General features: G+C 41.0%; 1 protein-coding gene across 3 annotated transcripts in view; it reads left to right on the top strand.

Annotated features, from left to right (window-relative positions):
- Window positions 1–2,299: 2,299 nt before the first annotated feature.
- Window positions 2,300–20,860, top strand: part of LOC124803038 (inositol oxygenase-like) — a 33,926-nt gene continuing 15,365 nt past the window's right edge. Inside the window, exons 1-4 of one of the 3 annotated variants that reach the window (XM_047264153.1) lie at window positions 2,329–2,424; window positions 12,019–12,315; window positions 13,938–14,109; window positions 14,185–14,393. In XM_047264153.1, coding sequence (XP_047120109.1) covers window positions 12,295–12,315; window positions 13,938–14,109; window positions 14,185–14,393 — 402 coding nt within the window. In that variant the 5' untranslated portion in view covers window positions 2,329–2,424; window positions 12,019–12,294. Of the gene's footprint in view, window positions 2,425–12,018; window positions 12,359–13,937; window positions 14,110–14,184; window positions 14,394–20,860 lie in introns of all 3 variants that reach the window. The other 2 variants (XM_047264154.1, XM_047264155.1) reach the window with 2 other exon arrangements.

The following is a 20,860-nucleotide window of genomic DNA, read 5'->3' as shown; positions in this document are numbered from 1 at the left end:
ATAGTGTGCATAACTACAACGAGGGCTTTGCCCTATATTGTAGTGATTAATTATGGAAATTCAATCCTGGTGTACACCTTACTTTTCTACCTTGGGGAACTCCTAGCTGAGTATCTTCCTGAGTATCACTATAAAAAATGTCACATTTATTTACTTCATATTTCAGCGCTGTAAGGTCTTACCAGGAGGAACCTAATGTGACGCCTGTGAACGTCTGGAGAAACTCTAAGTTTCCGAAAAATTTAAATGCACTAACCAAGAAAAATGTGAACTCTTAGCAGAATGAAAATTGGACAATAGGAGCGTTTCTTGTTGAACATTTTAGTATACAATTAGTTACACTAGTTGTTGAATTGACCTAATTGTAATTCTTTTTGTGAAGATCAATAAATTACATTTTTTACTTGTCAGTCCTTACTTGGAAACTGTGCACTAATTACTCGGATGCTTGAAACCTTAAGTACACATTAACAACATGTCTATCTAAAAAGCAGAGAAAAATCATGTAATTTCAGTTATAAGATTTGTTCTAGAAATATCTAATCTGACAATCAAAATTATGGCTATTTTTTAAATTTGATCAGCATGTATGTTTCTTTCTGTTTATAGTACGTTAATGTCTGTAGCCGAGTTCCCTCCAAATAGTGTCCTAAATTCAAAACTGTATTTGGTCTGTGACTCACCTCTGTTGTTCCTAACACATTCCAACTGCATAATAGTCTTGATTTACATTTTATTCATCTTCTTTCCTACTTTTACTTTTTTCCATTGTTATTCCGATTTCTTTAGTTGCCTCAATGACTCACTTTGCAGAACAGCCACTCTTATGGAATCAGTTGTCACCCGTGATAGTCTCCTGTTGAACCCAGAAAATATTCATAACAACTCTAGGACTTTATGCATGCTAACTGACCCATAGTGAAACAAATTACATTCTCTAACACACCTTATCTCGAAGTTTTGCGTCAAGCAGAGACTGTTTTTGGCAGGCGGTCCCTTTTAAAATGGTTGAAACATTCATTCAAAATTTGTCTCTTCACATGCAAATATCATGACAATATTTTCCTGCCACTTAGGTCCCCGTATGTAGGCTTAACTGCTTCTGACATTTCAGATGGCAAGGAGTGATGGTGAACGCAAACTTCACCAGTTTCAAGCGTTTTCCTTTATTCACAGCATGAGTCTGCATCACGACCACAAAAACTGTGCTGTGGATTGTCATCTGTAGAAGGTTCACGAATGCAGATAGCCCAGACGCTATCTTCATAGCTTCTACATCGCCTTAATTCCTTCTTCTGGATAAACCATAACAGAATGTAGGTAACTGCAGACAAGTTTCCAAGCAAAACATCGATGAAAAACCGAAGATATACAAGGGAAAACGTATGAGCATCGGCAAGCGTTTCCCTAAGAAGGCTTCCAACTCGACAAACGGATGTATAGTATATCTATCTCCAACGGAGTCTAATGTCGACCATTGACGTGTGAAAGCAGCGGAAACGTGGGTGCGGCCGCACACTGAGGGATCTTTAAGTTGTTTTTCAAACTACTTCTGACGTCAAATTCAATTCTCTTAACTAGGAATTTGTTCAAAATCAGATGGCTCTGAGCACTATGGGACTTAACTTATAAGGTCATCAGTCCCCTAGAACTACTTAAACCTAACTAACCTAAGGACATCACACACATCCATGCCCGAGGCAGGATTCGAACCTGCGACCGTAGTGGTCGCGCGGTTCCAGACTGTAGCGCCTTTAACCGCTTGGCCACTCCGGCCGGCCGAATTTGTTCAAAATACTTTTAATTTCGACTGATATGAGAACCTAAAGTTGATTTCTTGAAGCGTATTCACAAGCGGGTGACCGTAACAGACTGTCATTTTTTGAATGAAAAGCATCAACCACATCTGATGTTCTGGCTTACTTGTGTAGGGGTTTACATTCTGTTCGCATACATTATGTTTGGGATACACACAGTTCCTGCGACACGATTACGGACAGGAAACGTAATGTGAAATATACTAGGCGTCATCCAAGAAAAAAATCATTTCAGTGACGAGACGGACATCTGTATTATACTCTGTTACTTAAGTAAACAGTTAATATCGTCTCAGAAGGAGTTACATGAAGATGATAAGCGTAGTTCAGGGCGAACAGATACTGCGTTTCTGAAAGTTGTAAAAAAGTGCCACCTATAATTTCAGATGGAGAAGCTTCACCATAGTTGCTACTAGTGTCGTAAGATACATATTTTTTTGCGATACCGTTTATCCATGACATAGATGACCCCACGGTCGCCCGGCGCTGGCCAACGGTCGCTTTGTAAGCTGATTAGCCTTCAGTTAGCTGCTTGACTTCGTGACAGAGTGTTCAGCACTAAAGCAGACGCTACTATAGCTTTGGTGGTGAAGTTGGATACTTAAAGGTTTGTTTTCGGAAACGCTACTGTAATTGATTTTACCATTGCTGGAATACTCTCTTTTCGTTCGTTCAGAAAGTACGACAGTGAAAATAATTCAGTAAAAATTAAATGATTGTTGAATGATCCATGAAATGAACGCATATTCCATTGTGTGGCCTAGATGATTTAATATTCTCGATGTTGCAGATGTAGATCAGCGAAAATTATTGAAAGGCATGGAAATGACTTGAGTCGCATTAACTGCAGTGTATCTCACTGTCATTACCACTCTACACTTGTTACCAGAAACACCGACTTTCCGTTGGAACAATTCGCGCTTCTTCTGTTTGTAGTATTTACGTGAGACTAATAACGACCAGGATGAATGACATGAGTTATGAAACGCAAGGTATGACTTAAGCTCTGCCCGGAAGATAGCTAGCCAAAAACAGTGAATATTGAGTACAATTGCGGTTTTCAGTGAAGACAGTCATAAAACGTGTGAAGGCAATATTATAACACAAATTTCTTTCTATGACATATGAGAGGTAGTGGGAACAAGCCACGTATAGCGAGAATGTGTGCCACGTGCACAAGGACGATGGTTAACTTTATTCTTTTTAGATAGTCGTATGTAATTTTTTGTGTATCTACTAATGGGTAATAAGTCGCTTGCAGTAGTCAGCGTGGTAGTAAAGCACACCACTCTACACTGTGAAGAGAAAATGATAGATAGCATTCGTGTATTAGCACGTCAGACTGAATACGTTAAGAAAAGCACATAAGCGTAACGGGATAACCGCGTGGCAGTCCTTCTTCGATACGTCCGTTTAAAGCAGTTTCTTTTTATGTAAAATGAGACGCAACGAATGCGCAGCATTCCATGTCTCGCAGAAGATTCGTGTAGTGTTGCTGCAACTACTGCTGTTCGCTAACATTATTGCCTTCAGCGAGATAATTTCAAATTATGAGAAGCACTTAAGTTGATTTCTCGTGGCCATTATCTCTTCGAATACCGTTCATCAAGAGCGTATCTTCGTATTTCCACCTTAAGTGTTCACACTAGAGTAACACTTGTACTGTCTTCAGTAACTGTTTTTGAAGGTGAAGGAAAGACGCCAACAAAAGATCTCTAAGTATAACATACAGTGGAAGTTACGCTACGAAAAAGTTCTGATCTCAAGGTATTCAAAAATGTTCAAATGTGTGTGAAATCTTGTGGGACTTAACTGCTAAGGTCATCAGTCCCTAAGCTTACACACTACTTAACTTAAATTATCCGAAGGACAAACACACACACCCATGCCCTGGGGAGGACTCGAACCTCCGCCGGGACTAGCCGCACACTCCATGACTACAACGCCGTAGACCGCTCGGCTAGTCCCGCGCGGCTCTAAATATTGTTAGATATGATACTTTCGCTATCGGGTAGATGTAAAGGAACAAATAATGTATGTTATAGAGACGTTGTTGCAATTTCGCTGCACTAATACGTTCGATTGTTTTTACCGTTGTATCGAAATTTACTTTAGCACTTCCGCGGAAGCATCATTTGATTAGGATCCTACGTTCCATCTTCGTGTTTTGGTATTCCAGGTTTGAACAGCAATTGAATGTTTAATTAAGCCCATAGAGATTGTTTTAGCTGAAAAACGTATTTTTCTCGCACTGTTGAGAGATAAATGGTCCATTGTGGTGCGGTGGCACTTCTTCGAAAACATTCTGGAGAAAATTCGTGGGATAGCGTGGGAGACAGAGCAATGAGAGAAATGATGTATATTCTTTGTTGCAGAGTCATGAAATTCCTTGCACTGGTTTATACACGAAGATGATGTGCAATTCAGAGCCGCTGAAACAGTCGCAAGAAAACAATAAATGGTTTCACATATGAAATAGTGTAGCAACTTCTGGTACTAGAATTTACAGTAGCTATCATGGTGAATGTGCGCAGTTGCCAGCTGCGGTGATTACGTCACAGCCGATCCAACAAACACTCAGATGCCCACCACCACCGTAACAGTTGTGATGTCACTGCGTTCTGAGTGATGACAAGATCGTTTACATTAGTATTTATTATCAGTGACTAACGATTAGGTACTGAGTTGCTTTACAGTTGCCGGCCGTTGTGACCGAGCGGTTCTATGCGCTACAGTCTGGAACCGCGCGACCGCTACGGTCGCACGTTCGAATCCTGCCTCGGTCATGGATGTGTGTGATGTCCTTAGGTTAGTTAGGTTTAAGTAGTTATAAGTTCTAGGGGACTAATGACCTCAGACGTTAAGTCCCATAGTGATCAGAGCCATTTGAGCCATTTGCTTTACAGTTATCAGTGTACTGGGGGACTAACAGTTGCAGACAATGAAAACATTTGAAATTAAGTTTTATTTATTTTCAAAGACAATGAGACGAAACAAAAGTGGATAAATTCTTATAAACATGCAGATTCATTTAGAGTTGTTAACGCCTGTGTGTACTCAGTATATTTTTTCTGGTTAGTGTTATGAAAGGGATCTGAAAAAGTGAACTGTTGAAACTTCCTTCAAGAGGCTAGCTGGAAAATGACGCTTTTCCAACTCTCGTATCTTCCATCATTCAGAGTTAATTTTGGTGATAGTAATGAGTGTAATATTGAAAAATTCGAGCACAGAAACGAAGCTCCTGTAAACAAGTAGAAGCGATTTTACACGGAAGTATATTACCAAATAACGACGAAACTGTTAGTAGAGAAAACATTACTTATGAAGACAATGTTGTAAATGCGACAATATGCCTTAGTGTAAATAACTAGAAGTTAAGGAAGAAGAATTAAAGGAATTTAAGCAAAAGAATACAGATTAAAAAGGTTCGTCTCTCTCGGATTTAATGCTGAGTTACTTAAAGGAGTTTGGGGATTATTTCCCTGACTGTCAACAGCAAGTGCTCATGAAAGGACAGTGTCCTAAATGGTCATCTGAAGATTTTGCAAGGATTGCAGCTTCATGACGTATGTCTTTTGTTTTTAAAAAAGGGGTATTTTTTTAACTAATAAATATGTTAATTATAATACTAATAAACTGCAACACGAAAATGCCGATTGTATTCACAATCGTGTATGAGTTGAACAAGTTTATAAGATCCTATGTGACGCGATGAAGCGAGAGGGTCAGCAAATATGTCAGCTCTCACTGTATATCTGCGCATGATAGGTACAGCTTATTCCAGCAGCCGTGGTAGCAACAGCACGAACAACACAAGTGGAGTGAGAAAACTGATCCATCACTGTTACTACTCAAGCAGTTTTCCTATAGGACATAATTACTCTTGATAGTTTCATTCTTTGCATATTAAGCCTGGCAGCGTCAAATAAGTGTAGAGCTTTTTATAGCTCGTGTTAGATATCGTATTTCATTCGTGTAAGGAAACCATAATTGCAAGTAAAATAAAACCTATACGAAAATTCGCATTCTTGTCTTTCGTGTGTATCACTATTGCCACTGAGCCGCTGGAACTCTCATAGATCAGTTCATAGCATACACTTCTTTCTTTGTTCATAGCATACACTTCTTTCTTTCCACATTTAACATGCACCATAGAGGATCTCTCCCACCGCACACCCAGTTGGAAATAAAAATTGCGGAGAATTTGACTTCGCCACAGTGTCCGAGCTATCACTGAGACTGAACTTCTTTTAAAGCAAACCAGCTATTCGTACACGTGGCTTTGTGTTTTACAAAAATACAGTAATGCTCGAGAAATATAGGTACTCAGGTTCCAAATCATATACGATTTTAAAGAAGTGTTAAACCAGATAAAATATACGTAGAGACATCATTTTCAGCATTTCTGAAGGAATACAGCGACTACTTTGGTACCCGTTACGACATTTTTGACTGCAGATAAATCTCATCTTTGGATGTTACACGTTTCCAGGCATTGTTCAATTTCTCCTGTGTGCATTTATTTTCTGTTGTGAAGTCAGAATCTGAAATATGATGATTATCTATGTTAGGAAAAAGGTAACAAGGTTCATGGTGCAGGGTCCGAGTTGTACGTTGCCTGCCAACAGCTTTTAGGGTAAAAACCATTATTTTCTATTTTGTATTTTATACATATTATAAAAATGTATATAGGTGCGTATGTAAGTATGTGTGTTGCACATCTCCTCATACACCTCTGGATCGATTTCAACCAAGATGGTACAGAAGATGGACAGAGAGAGGGGTGAGGAAAAGAAGGATAGAGAGAGGGGGAGCAAGAAATGGACTTAGAAGGCAGAGGAGGATATGAACAGGAGAAGAACAGATGGGCAGAGAAAGGAAAGAGGAGGGACAGAGAGAGAGGAATGAAGGACATGATGGACAAAGAAATGAAAGAGGAGGATATGGACAGAGAGGTGGAGGAGGAGATCATAGAGAAAGGGAGAGCACGAGATGGACAAAGAGAGGGGTGAGAAGGTGACAGGCAGAGAGAAGAAGAAGGAGATGGTCAGATAGAGGAGGTAGGAGGAGAAGGATAGAGAAAGGGGGAAGGATGAAGAGAGAGGGGAGATGGATAGAGATATGGGGAGGAAGAGTTGGACAAAGAGAGAAAAAGGTAGGTATCGGCAAAGATAGGGGATAGGAGGAGATGGATAGAGAGGGAAGAAAGAGATGGAAGAAGGTGGGAAGTGGAGGTGTATGGAGAAAGAGGACGATACTAAGGACACAGAGAGGGTAGGATGAGATGAACTAAAAGAAGAGGGGAATAAATAGATGCCAAGGCAAAGCCGGGTACTCAGCTTGTTTCATATAATTATTAACCGAATAATTAATTCAAAATGCTGTCATAATCTACAAATTATGAGGTATAATCTTATATTAAAGATTTTACGCAGTAAAACAAGTACTACAGTTAGAAGCTGTTTATATGTCTCGAGGCAGCGTGACTCATGGCAGGCGTATCACCCTGACTATATTCAGTAAGTAGTTGAGACTCAGAGACTACCAACAAAGCATAAACATTTTCTGATCTTTTTTCTCTCGTACATGCTTGGTGCCAAATATTTAACGCATTAACGCACTGGTAACGTAATCAACCGTTTGAAGCTGTTAACTAAATGCTAGTTCGATTCTTTAAAGAGTCGTTTTTTGGGAGGTGGCGTGTTTAGTGGTCTCTGATTAGGCATGGTCGAGACGACGCAAATCTATCGGCAGTCGTTATTTACCTGCGGTAGTATGCTCTATGTATAGTTTTATGTCTGCATTCATAACCGTTTCTCATGTGTCTGGAATGATATTCGTAATATTTATTATGTGTTTAAATTCGTACTTTTAACTACTAAGCTCGATACATCGTAGAAACAATGCACACTTCACCGCTGACGAGGAACGCCAAATACATTATGTGATCAAAAGTATCCGGACACCGGGATGAAAATGACGTACAAGTTCGTGGCTACCTCCATCGGTAATGCTCGAATTCAATATGGTGTTGGCACACCCTCAGCCTTGATGACAGCTTCCACTCTCACAGGCAAACGCTCCATCAGGTGCTGGAAGGTTTCTTGGGAAATGGCAACCCATTCTTCACGGGGTGCTGCACTGAGGAGAGGTATCGATGTCGGTCGGTGAGGCCTGGCACGAAGTCGGCGTTCCAAAACATCCCAAAGGTGTTCTGTAGGATTCAGGTCAGGACTGTGCAGGCTAGTCCATTACAGGGATGTTATTGTCACGTAACCACTTCACCACAGGCCGTGCATTACGAATAGGTGCTCGATCGTGTTGAAAGATGCAATCGCCATCCCCCAATTGCTCTTCAACACTGGGAAGCAAGAAAGTGCTTAAAACATCAATGCAGGCATGTGCATGTGCTGTGATAGTGCCACGCAAGACAAGAGGTGCAAGCCCCCTCCATCAAAAACACAACCACACCATAACACCGCTGCTTCCGAATTTTACTGTTCGCACTACACACGCAGGCAGATGACATTCACCGGGCACTCGCTATACCCATAGACTGCCATCGGATCGCCACATTGTGTACCGTGATTCGTCACTCCACACAATATATTTTTTTACTGTTCAATCGTCCAGTGTTTACGCTCCTTACACCTAGCGAGGCGTCGTTTGGCATATACCGGTGTGATGTGTGGCTTGTGAGCACTCACTCGACCATGAAATCCAAGTTTTCTCACCTCCAGCCTAACTGTCATAGTACTTGCAGCGGATCGTTTGGAATTCCTGTGTGATGGTCTGGATAGATATCTGTCTGGTATACATGACGACCCTCTCTGTTAGTCAACAGACGAGGTCGGCCTGTGCGCTTTCTGCTCTACGTGTCCCTTCACGTTTCCACTTCAGTGTCACATAGAAAACAGTGGACCTAACGATGTTTAGGAGTGTGGAAATCTCGCGTACAGACGTTTGACACAAGTGACACACAATCACTTGACCACGTTCGAAGTCCCTGAGTTCCAAGGTGCGCCCCTCTCTCGTTGTCTAATGACTACTGAGATCGGTGATATGGAGTACCTGGCAGTAGGTGGCAGCACAATGCACCTAATATGAAAAACGTATGTTTTCGGGGGTGACCGGATATTTTTAATCACATAGTATAGTCCGAATCATAACAAGTAATGGTTACCAATAGCGATTTTAGTACTATCGATGTGCTCTTTTTGTAGGACTTCGATGTTGGTGACAGTCCACTGGTTTGATTTTCAGAATGAGTTCGAATTTGAGTTGGCAGAGGGGTTGCTGTCTCGACATTAGAGTGTCAAAGCTTCTCAACTGTAGTTCTTCATTATATTAAAAATGGTCACTGTGTCCTCTGACGTTATCTTTTTAATTATGTTGCTGATTAATATAGCCCCTAAATACACTCGTGTGCAAAACGTAGGGACGAAAGTAGCTTCCGAATGATGTGTCACTGCCGAATAACAAATAGCTTGATGGATTGTAGACCATAAATGCAAAGAACTGCTACCGAATAGTGTGGAATCTAACTCAAATAAAGTTTTAACATGGCTGTCTCTCAGTTTCAAGTAGAAATCACACAGCCAGCAGGTTGAAAACAGCTGTTTGGTACGTTGTCCTAGGTTTCGACACCTCTAAGGATGTCTTCATCCGAATGAAATTTTAAGAAACTGTAAAGCTACCTTGCAAGCGCGCAATGGTCAAAGTTTAGACCAGATATGTTCAAGTCAATCTTTTGGTGTCCATGTGATATGGTGTGAGGAGGGATTGTGTTGCATGGGCGTACTTACTTCCACATCACTGAACACGGTACACTCACTGGTAAATGTTACTGTAGAACTGTACTCCTTATCACGTGTATCTTCTCAGGGATGCATTCGTTCCAGACTTCATTTTCATGGATGATAATGCGCTACTGCCTTAAATCGCACAGGTCTATGTGCTCTTGGAACAAGAGGATGTTCTCCGAATGGACAGAGCTGGCCGTTACCCCCGACTTAAATCCCATCGACGACGTGGGATGCGCTGGTGAGACGTACTGCACGCGTCCACGTGCACCCACGACCATCCAGAAATTGTCAGCCGCGCGGGTGGAGGAATGGAACACCCTGCCACGATAACTCCTCGCCAAATGTGTGGCAGGGTTTTGATTGCCATTTATTAAGATCACTTGCCATATTAAGGACCACGTCCCGCCTTTTGTAATATCAAAAGGATCATCCAAAATCGTGGTTATTTCAGCATAATTATTTCATTTAAATACAATTGTCATTTCTGTTCGTCTCACTGCGTACTTTCCTTCAGTTACTTTCTTTACTATACTGAAGCAGTTCTTTCGACGTATGGCTAAATTTTCATGGAGCTACGTTACTTCGCAGTGAGACATCATGCAAAAGTTACTTTCGTCCATAAGTTTGGAGCACCAATGTATTTGAACGACTTGCTGAGCTCCGTATTTTGACTATTACTTTTGGATACTGTCAGCTTCCTAATTCCAGTTGCGGGTGTTATCTTTGATTTATTCATATACACACATCAAAAAAGGTTTTGCATCACCCCGTTTCCTAGAACTCCTGAAGATAGACTTTGAGTGTGGATATTGTATCACAGACACAATCCCTTTGACTGTTCAGATAGGTCACTAAACCCACCCAAAGATGTTAACAGCCATGCATGAGCAGCGACTATTAGACGGAAGGGGTCAGACAGCCGATCAGTTCGAAATACCGCCAGGAACGACGTAAACGGCTCGTGTTGTCTGTAGTTCAACCATTCTTAGATGGTCAATACCGCTGTTCGATCGCGTCCGCATTGTTACTTCGTGCCAGGAAGGGCTCTCAACAAGAGAAGTGTTCAGGCATCTCGGAGTGAACCAAAAAGATGTTGTTCGGACATGGAGGAGATACAAAGAGACAGGGACTGTAGATGACAAGCCTCGCTCAGGCCGCTTGAGGGCTACTACTACAATGGATGACCGCAACCTACAGGTTATGGCTCGGAGGAAACCTTACAGCAAACCCACCATGTCGAATAACGCTTTTCGTCCAGCCACAGGACGTCTTGTTACGACTCAAACTGTGCGCAATAGACTGCATGATGCGCAACTTCACTCCTGACGTCCATGACGAGATACATCTTTGAAACCACGTCACAATGCAGCGCGGGGCAGATGGGGCCAACAACATGCCGAAAGCACCGCTCAGGATTGGCATCACGTTCTCTTCACCGCGAGTGTGGCATATACCTTCAACCAGACAATTGTCGGAGACGTGTTTGGAAGCAACCCTGTTAGGCTGAACACCTTAGACACATTATCCAGCAAATGCAGCAAGGATGAGGTTCTCAGATGTTTTGGGGTGGCATTATGTAGGGCCGACGTACGCCGCTGTTGGTCGTGGAACGCGCCGCAACGGCTGTACGATAAGTGGAAAGCCATCCTCCGACCGATAGTGCAACCATATTGGGCGCACATTGGCGGGGCATTTGTCTTCATGGACGACAATTCACGACCCTATCGCGCACATCTTGTGAGTGACGTGCTTCTGGATAACGGCATTGCTCGACTAGAGTGGCCAGCGTGTTCTCAAGACATGAACCCTATCGAACATGCGCGGGATAGATTGAAAAGTGCTGTTCATGGACGACTTGTCCCACCAACTACTCTGAGGAATCTACGCCAAATCGCTGTTGAGGAGTGGGACAATCTGGACCAGTAGTGCCTTGATGAACTTGTGGATAGTATGCCACGACGAATACAGGAATGCATCAGTGCACGAGGCCATGCTAATGGGTACTGGTGTGTACGGCAATCTGGTCAACCCCCTCTGAAGCTCTCTCTGTATGGTGGTGCACCATGCAATGTGTGGTTTTCATGAACAATAAAAAGGGCGGAAAGGATGATTATGTCGATCTCTATTCCAATTTTCTGTACAAGTTTCGGAACTCTCAGAATCGAGGTGATGCATTTTTTTTTATGTGTGTATAAAGAACAGTCGTTCATTACAGCAAGTGAAAAGTACGTCCATGTTTTTCTGTATTTCCTTATCACTGTCTAACTTGCCAGTAGATAACAGAGATAAATGAATCTGAATAAAGGAAAATAGAACCAAATATAAATATTTTTCTGTAATTTGTACTGAATCCGCCTCCGAGGGAATACAATAAGTTTGTGTCTGTACATCAACAGGTTTCACAGTGGCGAAGGATATTCCGATCGAGTCTGTGGGGCTCCGAAGCGGCATCGGAAGCGCCTACGGCGGCAGTGCATCATCCCAGAGGTTGTGGCTACAGGGTTATCACGAGGCCGACGTTTGGCCGATCTCAGTGGACTTGACGGCAACGGGCCAAGCGGCGACGGCGCGCTTCCGGCTGTACATACGGTAAAAGGGCGCCTCGCAGGTTTTGGGAAGCTTAGCGGAGACCGCCCGCTCCAGACCTAGTCACAGGTGCTCCCCGAGTCTCCATGTCTGCCGCCAAAGTCATGGTGAATATCCAGCGTCGACGTCACATCTGCTCTACGCAAACTGGTATAGTCCGCATTCAGCATGCCTTTCCTCTACTGCCTAATATAATGTAGTTGCTATGTCGAATAGCGGATATACCTTCTCAGTTTTTCTGAATGCGGTCTGTCTACTGATATTTCTTGGATTGAACCAGTACACAAGTATTCATCTCCCAGCATTATTTTGGTTTATCATTTATGGTTATTTCATAACACACGTAAAGTCGTTTTTCAATTTTCAATTTTCAAGAACTGTAGAGGTAAGTAACGGAGTATAGTACAAACGTCCCTCTCATCACTGAAATAGTTACGTACTTAGATGGTGCCTCGTATAGTAAACATTATGTTCTAGTCAAGGTGTCGCAGGAACTGTGTGCCTCGCAAACATAATATATGCAAACAGAATGTTTGCCTTTACAAAAGTAAGCCAGAGCATGATATGTGTTTGGTGCATTTTATTTACAAAAGGGGCAGTAAGTAGCTTTAACCAGTGTTGTAACAGATGCTCGGACAGAAAACTGATAATTTTGAGTGAAAAGCGTCAAGTATCTTCGCATCACATAGCTTTAGGTAGGCAGTTAACATTATTCGAAAAGATATTTCTGGTTCATTGTGATTTTCTTTACCGTGGGCAGCCATTTAAATAAATGTGCAGTTCCAGTATTGTAACATTTCTTTTCATTAAGTAGGAACTGGAACGTTACTAGAGGTAATCGAAGTAGGTATTAATAATGATGGAAGGACAATAGTAGACTGAAACGACTTCAGTTTGTAACGCGAGAAACGCAGTAAATTGATTTCATAGGCTCAAAAGGTACGGAAGTAACATAACGTAAAATAATGATTAGGTCTTAGTTTTCTGCTATTCCTATGTTCTGAACGTGTGTTCAAGATAAAGGAAGATACTGCCATTGAGCGAAAGGGTAGTCATTACAGTAGGTGGATAATGAGGTAAAAGAACAAAAAGGGAAAAGACTGAATTGTATAATAAGGCAGAAATAGCGCATGGACACACATTGAAAAGAAACTTGTACAAGTTCCAGTAAACTCATAGAAACGATGGATGAGCTTTTATACATAGAGCAGTTGTAGAAAACAACTGAATCGACTCCAAAAGAAGTAAAACGATGAGTCAAAACGATATCGAATGATTTTGGTAAACTACACAGAGATTCAAATATGTCCGAAATAGCAATGTGAGAATCAGTGGTTTTGGAAGTAAGTCAGCTGAAAATTGTTCAAAAACGGGAATGCTCATCGATCAGTAATAAGCCACCTATTGGAAATTATTTTGTCTACGATCCAGAACTACAGCGGTGGATACATACATTCGGACTTATCGGATCATTTATAGAACAAGTGCTAATCATAAACGTGGTAAATGCTAATAAAAAAATTTCATCTTGATTTTTTTTCCTTTCAGCTCTTCATCATTACTCTCCCTTATGAAGAGTCCTCGTACACTATGCTTCTCCTAACAGAAAGGAGAGAAAGGGAACAAGATATGTTTTTGTGTCAAATTTCTAACTGTAGTTGTTTGTCATACACGTATCACCAAAATTTTTCCATTGTCAGTTATTAATGTGATATTTCATGTTTTACAGCCAGGTTCTCTGATAGACCCGACGGAGATACTTAGGCCAGAGCCTATACATGCAGGAAAACCGATTGCCCTTTTCAGGGACTTCACCATCGATGTAAATGATCCCATTAAGGAGAGGGTTCGCTTGCACTATGACAGCATGCATAGGTATCAGACGGTGGAATTCGTCTTGGGTAAGCTCTGCCTGTTGTTCACAACACCTTCACTACTTCATGTCATTGCCCAGTTACATCTATACTTCCTTTCAGAACAACATGAGAGGTGGCTGAAGTTCGACAAGCTTCAAGCTACTATCATGGAAGCTCTGGAGACACTGAGCACGATGCTCGACCAGAGTGACCCGGACGTCGACTTCCCGAATATGCTGCACGCTTTTCAGACGGCAGAACGCATCCGCCAGGACCATCCAGACTGTGAATGGTTTCAACTCACTGGTCTACTGCACGATATGGGAAAGGTGGAGTATTCGAGGCCAGCAGACCTCGCTACCTGTTACTCATTTTTCATTTGTCAACATCTGTTTAAGAGTTTCACAGGCATATTTTCCCCATTCTTTTTCCGCGTTGATTTTTTCGCGCGACAAGTTCACTTCAGCTCTATATGATTTTTAAGACTGCCTGATTTGATGTAGATCTAAATCCATTATACTTTGTGCAGTGCCTGTCTACATTGATGGAAAACGATTTTGCATGCTTCTCATGCTTCCTTCACCCTCTGAAGCCTATTAATGCCAGAAGAAATGTTGGGAATTATGCTAAAACAAACTGTTTTAAAATCATTGAGTCGATCTCTGAGAAACGCTCATACTAAAAGAAAGGAAAAATGTTAGGTAAAAATGTGTCGGTAAATACTTCAGTTAAAATTTATAGCTCAATTAACATTTGATACGATGTGACCGATGGAAGTTAACCTGACGATGAATTTTTCCAAACTTCTAACTAATGTACCCCAAGCAGTTGGACGTGTATGCACCACTTGACCCTAGCACAGTTTAGTTACACTGATCCACGTTCCTTGCCTGATTTCTATCATGACAGTCTGACAGACAGAGGAAGAGGAGTTTCATAGCATGGACGTTCACGTGATTTAAGTATCTTGGGAATAGTTAAAAGGAATTACTTTACGCAATGAATGTTCCACTGCAAAGGTGGTTTGATATCACGCCACAGCAACTTGTGATATCGGTAACAGCATTTGTGATTTGTAACAGCTCATTAATATGTACTTTCGTGTGCGTGTAGAAGCAAAAAGAGATTTTCTCTGAGTTTGATGACATTAAGAAATATGACTACAATCCGACAATTCCAAGCACATAATATATTATCGCACAATACTGAAAAAAATTTCCATAACTATATTCAAACAACACGTTTTCTCTATTTTTGAGCAAGGACTTCTAACGCTAAAGTTCATTCAGGTATTTTTGATGCACTCTACATAGGTATTACTGTATGTTTTGTATAAATACTCTCAGTTAATTACTTTTGACTGCATTAGAATTTTATGATCCGTTCGGGAAAAAGATTTTATTTGTTGATGAGACCAGGCGATGTAATGTGTATTAACAGAAACTGAAAGATGCAATGAAATATAGTCTTCTTGGCCTCAAATACAAATATGAATAATTCATCAAATGAAATACGGCACGCTCTAGGATGGCCAGCTATTAAGCAAAAGAGAAAGCTGCATGGAAGTCTGGTAAGTATTAGACCTTGGTAAAAAAAATACACACTTCAATCTCTAAAGAAAGCAACGTGAGACAGAAAAGCATAAGCGATCTTTTTGTGTTACATTACGTCGCACATGAAGATACATGGACACTAAATGGTGTAAAAGGCTGAGGCGACAAAAGTCATAGGATACCTTCTAATATAGTGTCTGACCTCCTTTTGCCCGGCGTAGTTCAACAACTCGGCATGGCATTTACTCAACAAGTCGTTTGAAGTCCCCTGCAGAAATAAATATCCATTCTCTCTCTATAGCCGTCCACAATTACGAAAGTGTTGTCGGTGTAGGAATTTATTTACGAACTGACCTCTCGATTATGTCCGATAAATGTTGTCTCGAATTCACATCGGACAATCTGGATGGCCAAACCATTCAATAGAACTGTCCACAATTGTCTTCGCCGAACAATTGTGGCCCTGTGACATGGAGAATTGTGATCGATGAAAATTCCATCCTTACTTGGGGACATGAAATCTTTGAATTGATGCAAATGATCTCCAAGTAACCGAACATAAACAGTTGCAGTCAGTGATCAGTTCAGTTGGACCAGAATACCCAGTCCATTCCATGTAAACACAGCCCACATTATTATTGAGTCACCACCAGCTTGCACAGTGTCTTGTTGATAACTTGGGTCCATGGCCTCGTCGGGTCTGTACAGTATTCGAAGCGTACCGTCAGCTCTAACCAATTGAAATCAGGACTCATCTGACCAGGCCACGATTTTAGAGTCGTTTCGGTCAAACTGATATGGTCACGAGTCAGGAGACGTGCTGCAGGCGAAGTCGTGCTGTCAGCAAAGGCATTCGCGTCGGTCGTCGTCTGCCATAGCCCATTAACGACGACTTTCGCCGCACTGCCCTGACTAGTATGTCGTACGTCTCATTTTGGTTTCTGTGATTATTTCACGCTGTGCTGCTTGTCTGTGAGCACTGACCACTCTACGCAAACGCTGTTGCTCTCGGTAGTTAAGTGAAGGCCGTCGGCCATTGCGTTGTCTCAGGTGAGAGGTAATGCCCGAAATTTGGTATTCGCGGCACACTCTTGACACTGTGGATCTAGGAGTATTGAATTCCCCAGAGATTTCGAAATGGAATGTCCCATGTGTCTAGCTCCTACTACTAGTCCGCCTTCAAAATCTGTTAATTCCGTCGGGCGGCTACAATCACAACGGAAACCTTTTCACATGAATCACCTGAGGAGTAAGGACAGTTCCACCAGTGGAGTGCCCTTTTATACCTTGTATACGCGATACAACCGCCATCTTCATATGCACATCTTGCAGTCCAATGACTTTTGTCACCTTTATGTATCTACAGGGATAAGAAAGTAAAAGTTATGAATATAGTAGTTCATGTCTATTTCTTTTTATTATTCGGTAATATTTAACATGTATGAAAGCTTTCACGACCGGATGACATATCTTCCGGTAAACCTTCCGGGATGTAAGGTCGTGGTCCATGAAACTCTTCAGCTCCTAACGTTTCGTCCAGAGCTGCGCTGGACATCTTCAGAGTGGTGTTTCTCCTCCGGTGAGTCTTGCCGACTGACGGGTCGACGTCTGAGAGCGACTTATATATCGTAGAAAGTGGGCGTGACCAGAGTTACACGTGATATGCAGAGATAATCTTTGTCAGAGATAAAACTTAACTCGATCGTAATCTCGTCACGGATAAAACTGTCTATCAATTTTGTAGTGCTACCGTCCAAATATCACTAAGTTTCATGGTCTCTTCTTTCCGATTAAAATTATCCCTATGTTTATATATTTCAATTGCTTCTCTACAAAGCCGTGAGTAATAGTTCGTCGTCGTAGATAAAATTTTTGTTTCGGAAAACTTCACTTGATGATTTCCTGGCTGAAAAGCGTGTTCTGCTACAGCCGATTTATCTGTTTTTCCTAATCGGCAAAGACTTCTGTGTTCTTTTAACCGTGTATTTACGCTTCTTTTTGTTGTTCCAACATAAACCTTACCACATGCACACGGAATTTTATATACGCCACTGGCTGATAGAGGAGCGCGTTTATCTTTTACAGACCGAAGAACATGACAAATTTTCTTCGTTGGTCTAAAAACGGGTCTAATATCATGTTTACTTAAAATCTTTTCAATCTGATCCGTTACTTTCTTTATAAAAGGGAGAGAGACTGTATTCTTCCATCGTTTTTCGGACTTGTCCTTAAGCTTTTTGTTGTTTGCGTGCAGAATTCTGCTTACTTCTTTCTTTGAGTAGCCATTTTTCTCAAAAGCGTGCTTCAGATGTTTGAATTCGTCGTCTAGTTACTCCGGCGTGCAAATCCGTCTGGCTCTGTCAACGAGACTTGTAATCACACCTCTCTTTTGATTTGGATGGTGGTTGGAGTTTTTATGTAAGTATCTGTCTGTGTGCGTTATTTTTCTAAAAATCTGTTGTTCCAATCTTCCATCCGTGTGTCTCATAACTAAAACATCCAAAAACGGTATTCTGTTATCATTTTCTCTCTCCATGGTAAACTGGATTCTTGGATTTATATTATTAAGGTAATCAAAAAATTCGCCTAAGGCTTCTCTACCATGTGGCCAGACCACAAATGTATCGTCTACATACCGATATCAGCGAGATGGTTGCTTATCTGCTTTTTCCAAGGCTGACTGTTCGAATTTCTCCATGTAGAAATTAGCTACTGTAGGACCCAATGGGTTACCCATTGCTACGCCATTAAGTTGTTCATAAAATTCATTATTCCACTGGAAATGACTGGAAGTAAGACAATATCTGAAAAGAGCAGTCAGTGAAGTTTTCCGAAACAAAAATTTTATCTATGACGACGAACTATTACCCATGGCTTTGTAGAGAAGCATTTGAAATATATAAACATAGGGATAATTTTAATCGGAAAGAAGAGACCATGAAACTTAGTGATATTTGGACAGTAGCACTACAGAATAGCTAGACAGTTTTATCCGTGACGAGATTACGATCGATAGTTAAGTTTTATCTCTGACAAAGATTATCTCTGCATATCACGTGTAACTCTGGTCACGCCCACTTTCTACGATATATAAGTCGCTCTCAGACGTCGACCCGTCAGTCGGCAAGACTCACCGGAGGAGAAACACCCCTCTGAAGATATCCAGTGCAGCTCTGGACGAAACGTTAGGAGCTCAAGAGTTTCATGGACCACGACTTTACATCCCGGAAGGTTTACCAGAAGATAAATATTTAACATGGTGTCATAGTTCGATGCCTCTCTAGGGACTGAACAATAGTGCAGGAGTATATGAAGAACGTAACAGAGAGGCGTGTGACTGGTTTGGGGGGCGGTAATGAGGGATGGAGGGAGGAGTGGGTAGCTTGGACGGGAGGAGAAAGATAGGGTTTATGGGAGATAGGAGGCAATGACATCTGTGTCAGCTACAGGAAACCTAAAGCAGCGCGATGGTCTTTTCGATGGAATAATTGTATTAAGTGTTATACAGTCGACCGTGTAAATGAGTAGTAAAGACAAACATTATACTATGGACTCCAGCTAGAAATAAGTAGGAAAATGTCTGAATCAGATATATAACATAGTTTTGGTCTTTAAAGTCAGTGAATTTCAACCCTTTGGGAAGGAGGACGTACGATTTGCCAAAAAAAGATGATGTTATGGAATCAGTGAAAGTCAGAGGCAAGTTGGTATGGAATCTGGGAAGAGCGGAGGAGAAACGTTGTCCCATCGCTCCGTCCATTTGATCTGACTTCAGAATGATAAAAAACACAGTATTCAAGGCAATATATAAAGTCACACTTTTTATCATATATTTCAACCTAACGTAAGACTAAATGGTGTCGTTACTGGTTTCAACTTAGTACCAAGTTATCATAACATGAACTGTTTAAAACAAAAGAAACTAGTAAAATATTGGGTTATTAAATCATAAACCAAATTAACTTTATTATCAGCCTTGCACACCAGAATTCAGTACATAATAACTCGTCAACCCAAGCAGCCCCAAGAAGCCCCCACAATGCTAAAATATCTGCTCTCTGATTTTTGGAACTGAAGGCTACATTTGATTACATAATACTGTAAAATTGGTAATCCTCAAACCGCAGTTACAAGATTAAGAATACTGACTGTGTGAGAAAGACATCTTAACCTAAATGCTAGTGCAAATTTCTTAAATACCTGTGTAGAGGAGCTAGACTTGCAGTAGTAGTAGCATGTTTGCCACTCTGAACGTCATGTGACCAGTGTTAAGTGTTATAAGATTTAGGTTAGCATCTCACTTTCACAGAACAGAAATGCAGGAAGTTCTTGCCACATTCATCAGTAATTTCCATAAATTTAAGAACATAGAGATTCATGACTTTTGCCCAGAGCAGTGTATGGAAATATGTCCAACAGAAGCAGAATTTCATAATAAATCCTCCATAGGAGTAACTGTATACTAAGCATCTGCAGATATCCTTAATCTGTTTATAGATCACCTTGAAGCTCTTCTGACCTATGTGACACCAAAAACATCAAAGAAATAGTGGTTGCTGGCGATTTTAACATAGATTGTCTAAAAAAACCATTCAATAAGAATTTCTTACATTCAGAAAAAGTATCATTCAATTCTAATTCCCAATCTAGGGTAGCTAATTTCTCACAAAGAGCCAGTGATAATCTATTTATAGAAAGGTATAATGAACAAAATTATATTATAAAACCAGCAGTCAATGCTCTCTCAGACTATGACATGCAGTTACTTTTGTTTAATCTTAATAGTGAACAGGATATAAAATCTACTAAATATAAATCCAAGCGAGTAGTCAATAAGCCAAAAATTAATTTTTTGGGGTACTCCTCAAAGACATGAAATGGAGTCATGTATGCACTGGTCATGGTATGAAAAGTACAACATTTCTATTAATAAAGTCTTTACATTGTTTGAATACTGTTATCCTTCAAAACTAACCCAGATTATGCCAAAGTCAACAAACGGCCATTAATTGCTCAAGGAATCGGAAACTGTTTCTGTCAGAAAGATAGTAATACAGGTATAAAAGCAAATGCATTATGAGGAAAAGATAATCACATCAGATAACAAAATAAAGACAATATGTGATGTAATAAAGAACAGAGTTCTAGGATCAGATATGAAGAAGAGCAGGAAGCATTAAGAGTAAATGATACATTGGCACCAGTTGTGTGCAGCGTTGAGAAACTTTTTAAAAAGCATTTCT

Source organism: Schistocerca piceifrons, chromosome 6 (genome assembly GCF_021461385.2).
Source record: "Schistocerca piceifrons isolate TAMUIC-IGC-003096 chromosome 6, iqSchPice1.1, whole genome shotgun sequence".
Lineage (NCBI taxonomy): Eukaryota > Metazoa > Arthropoda > Insecta > Orthoptera > Acrididae > Schistocerca > Schistocerca piceifrons.
The sequence above is the reverse complement of the archived record's forward strand: the minus strand, read 5'-3'. Positions and strand labels throughout refer to the sequence as shown.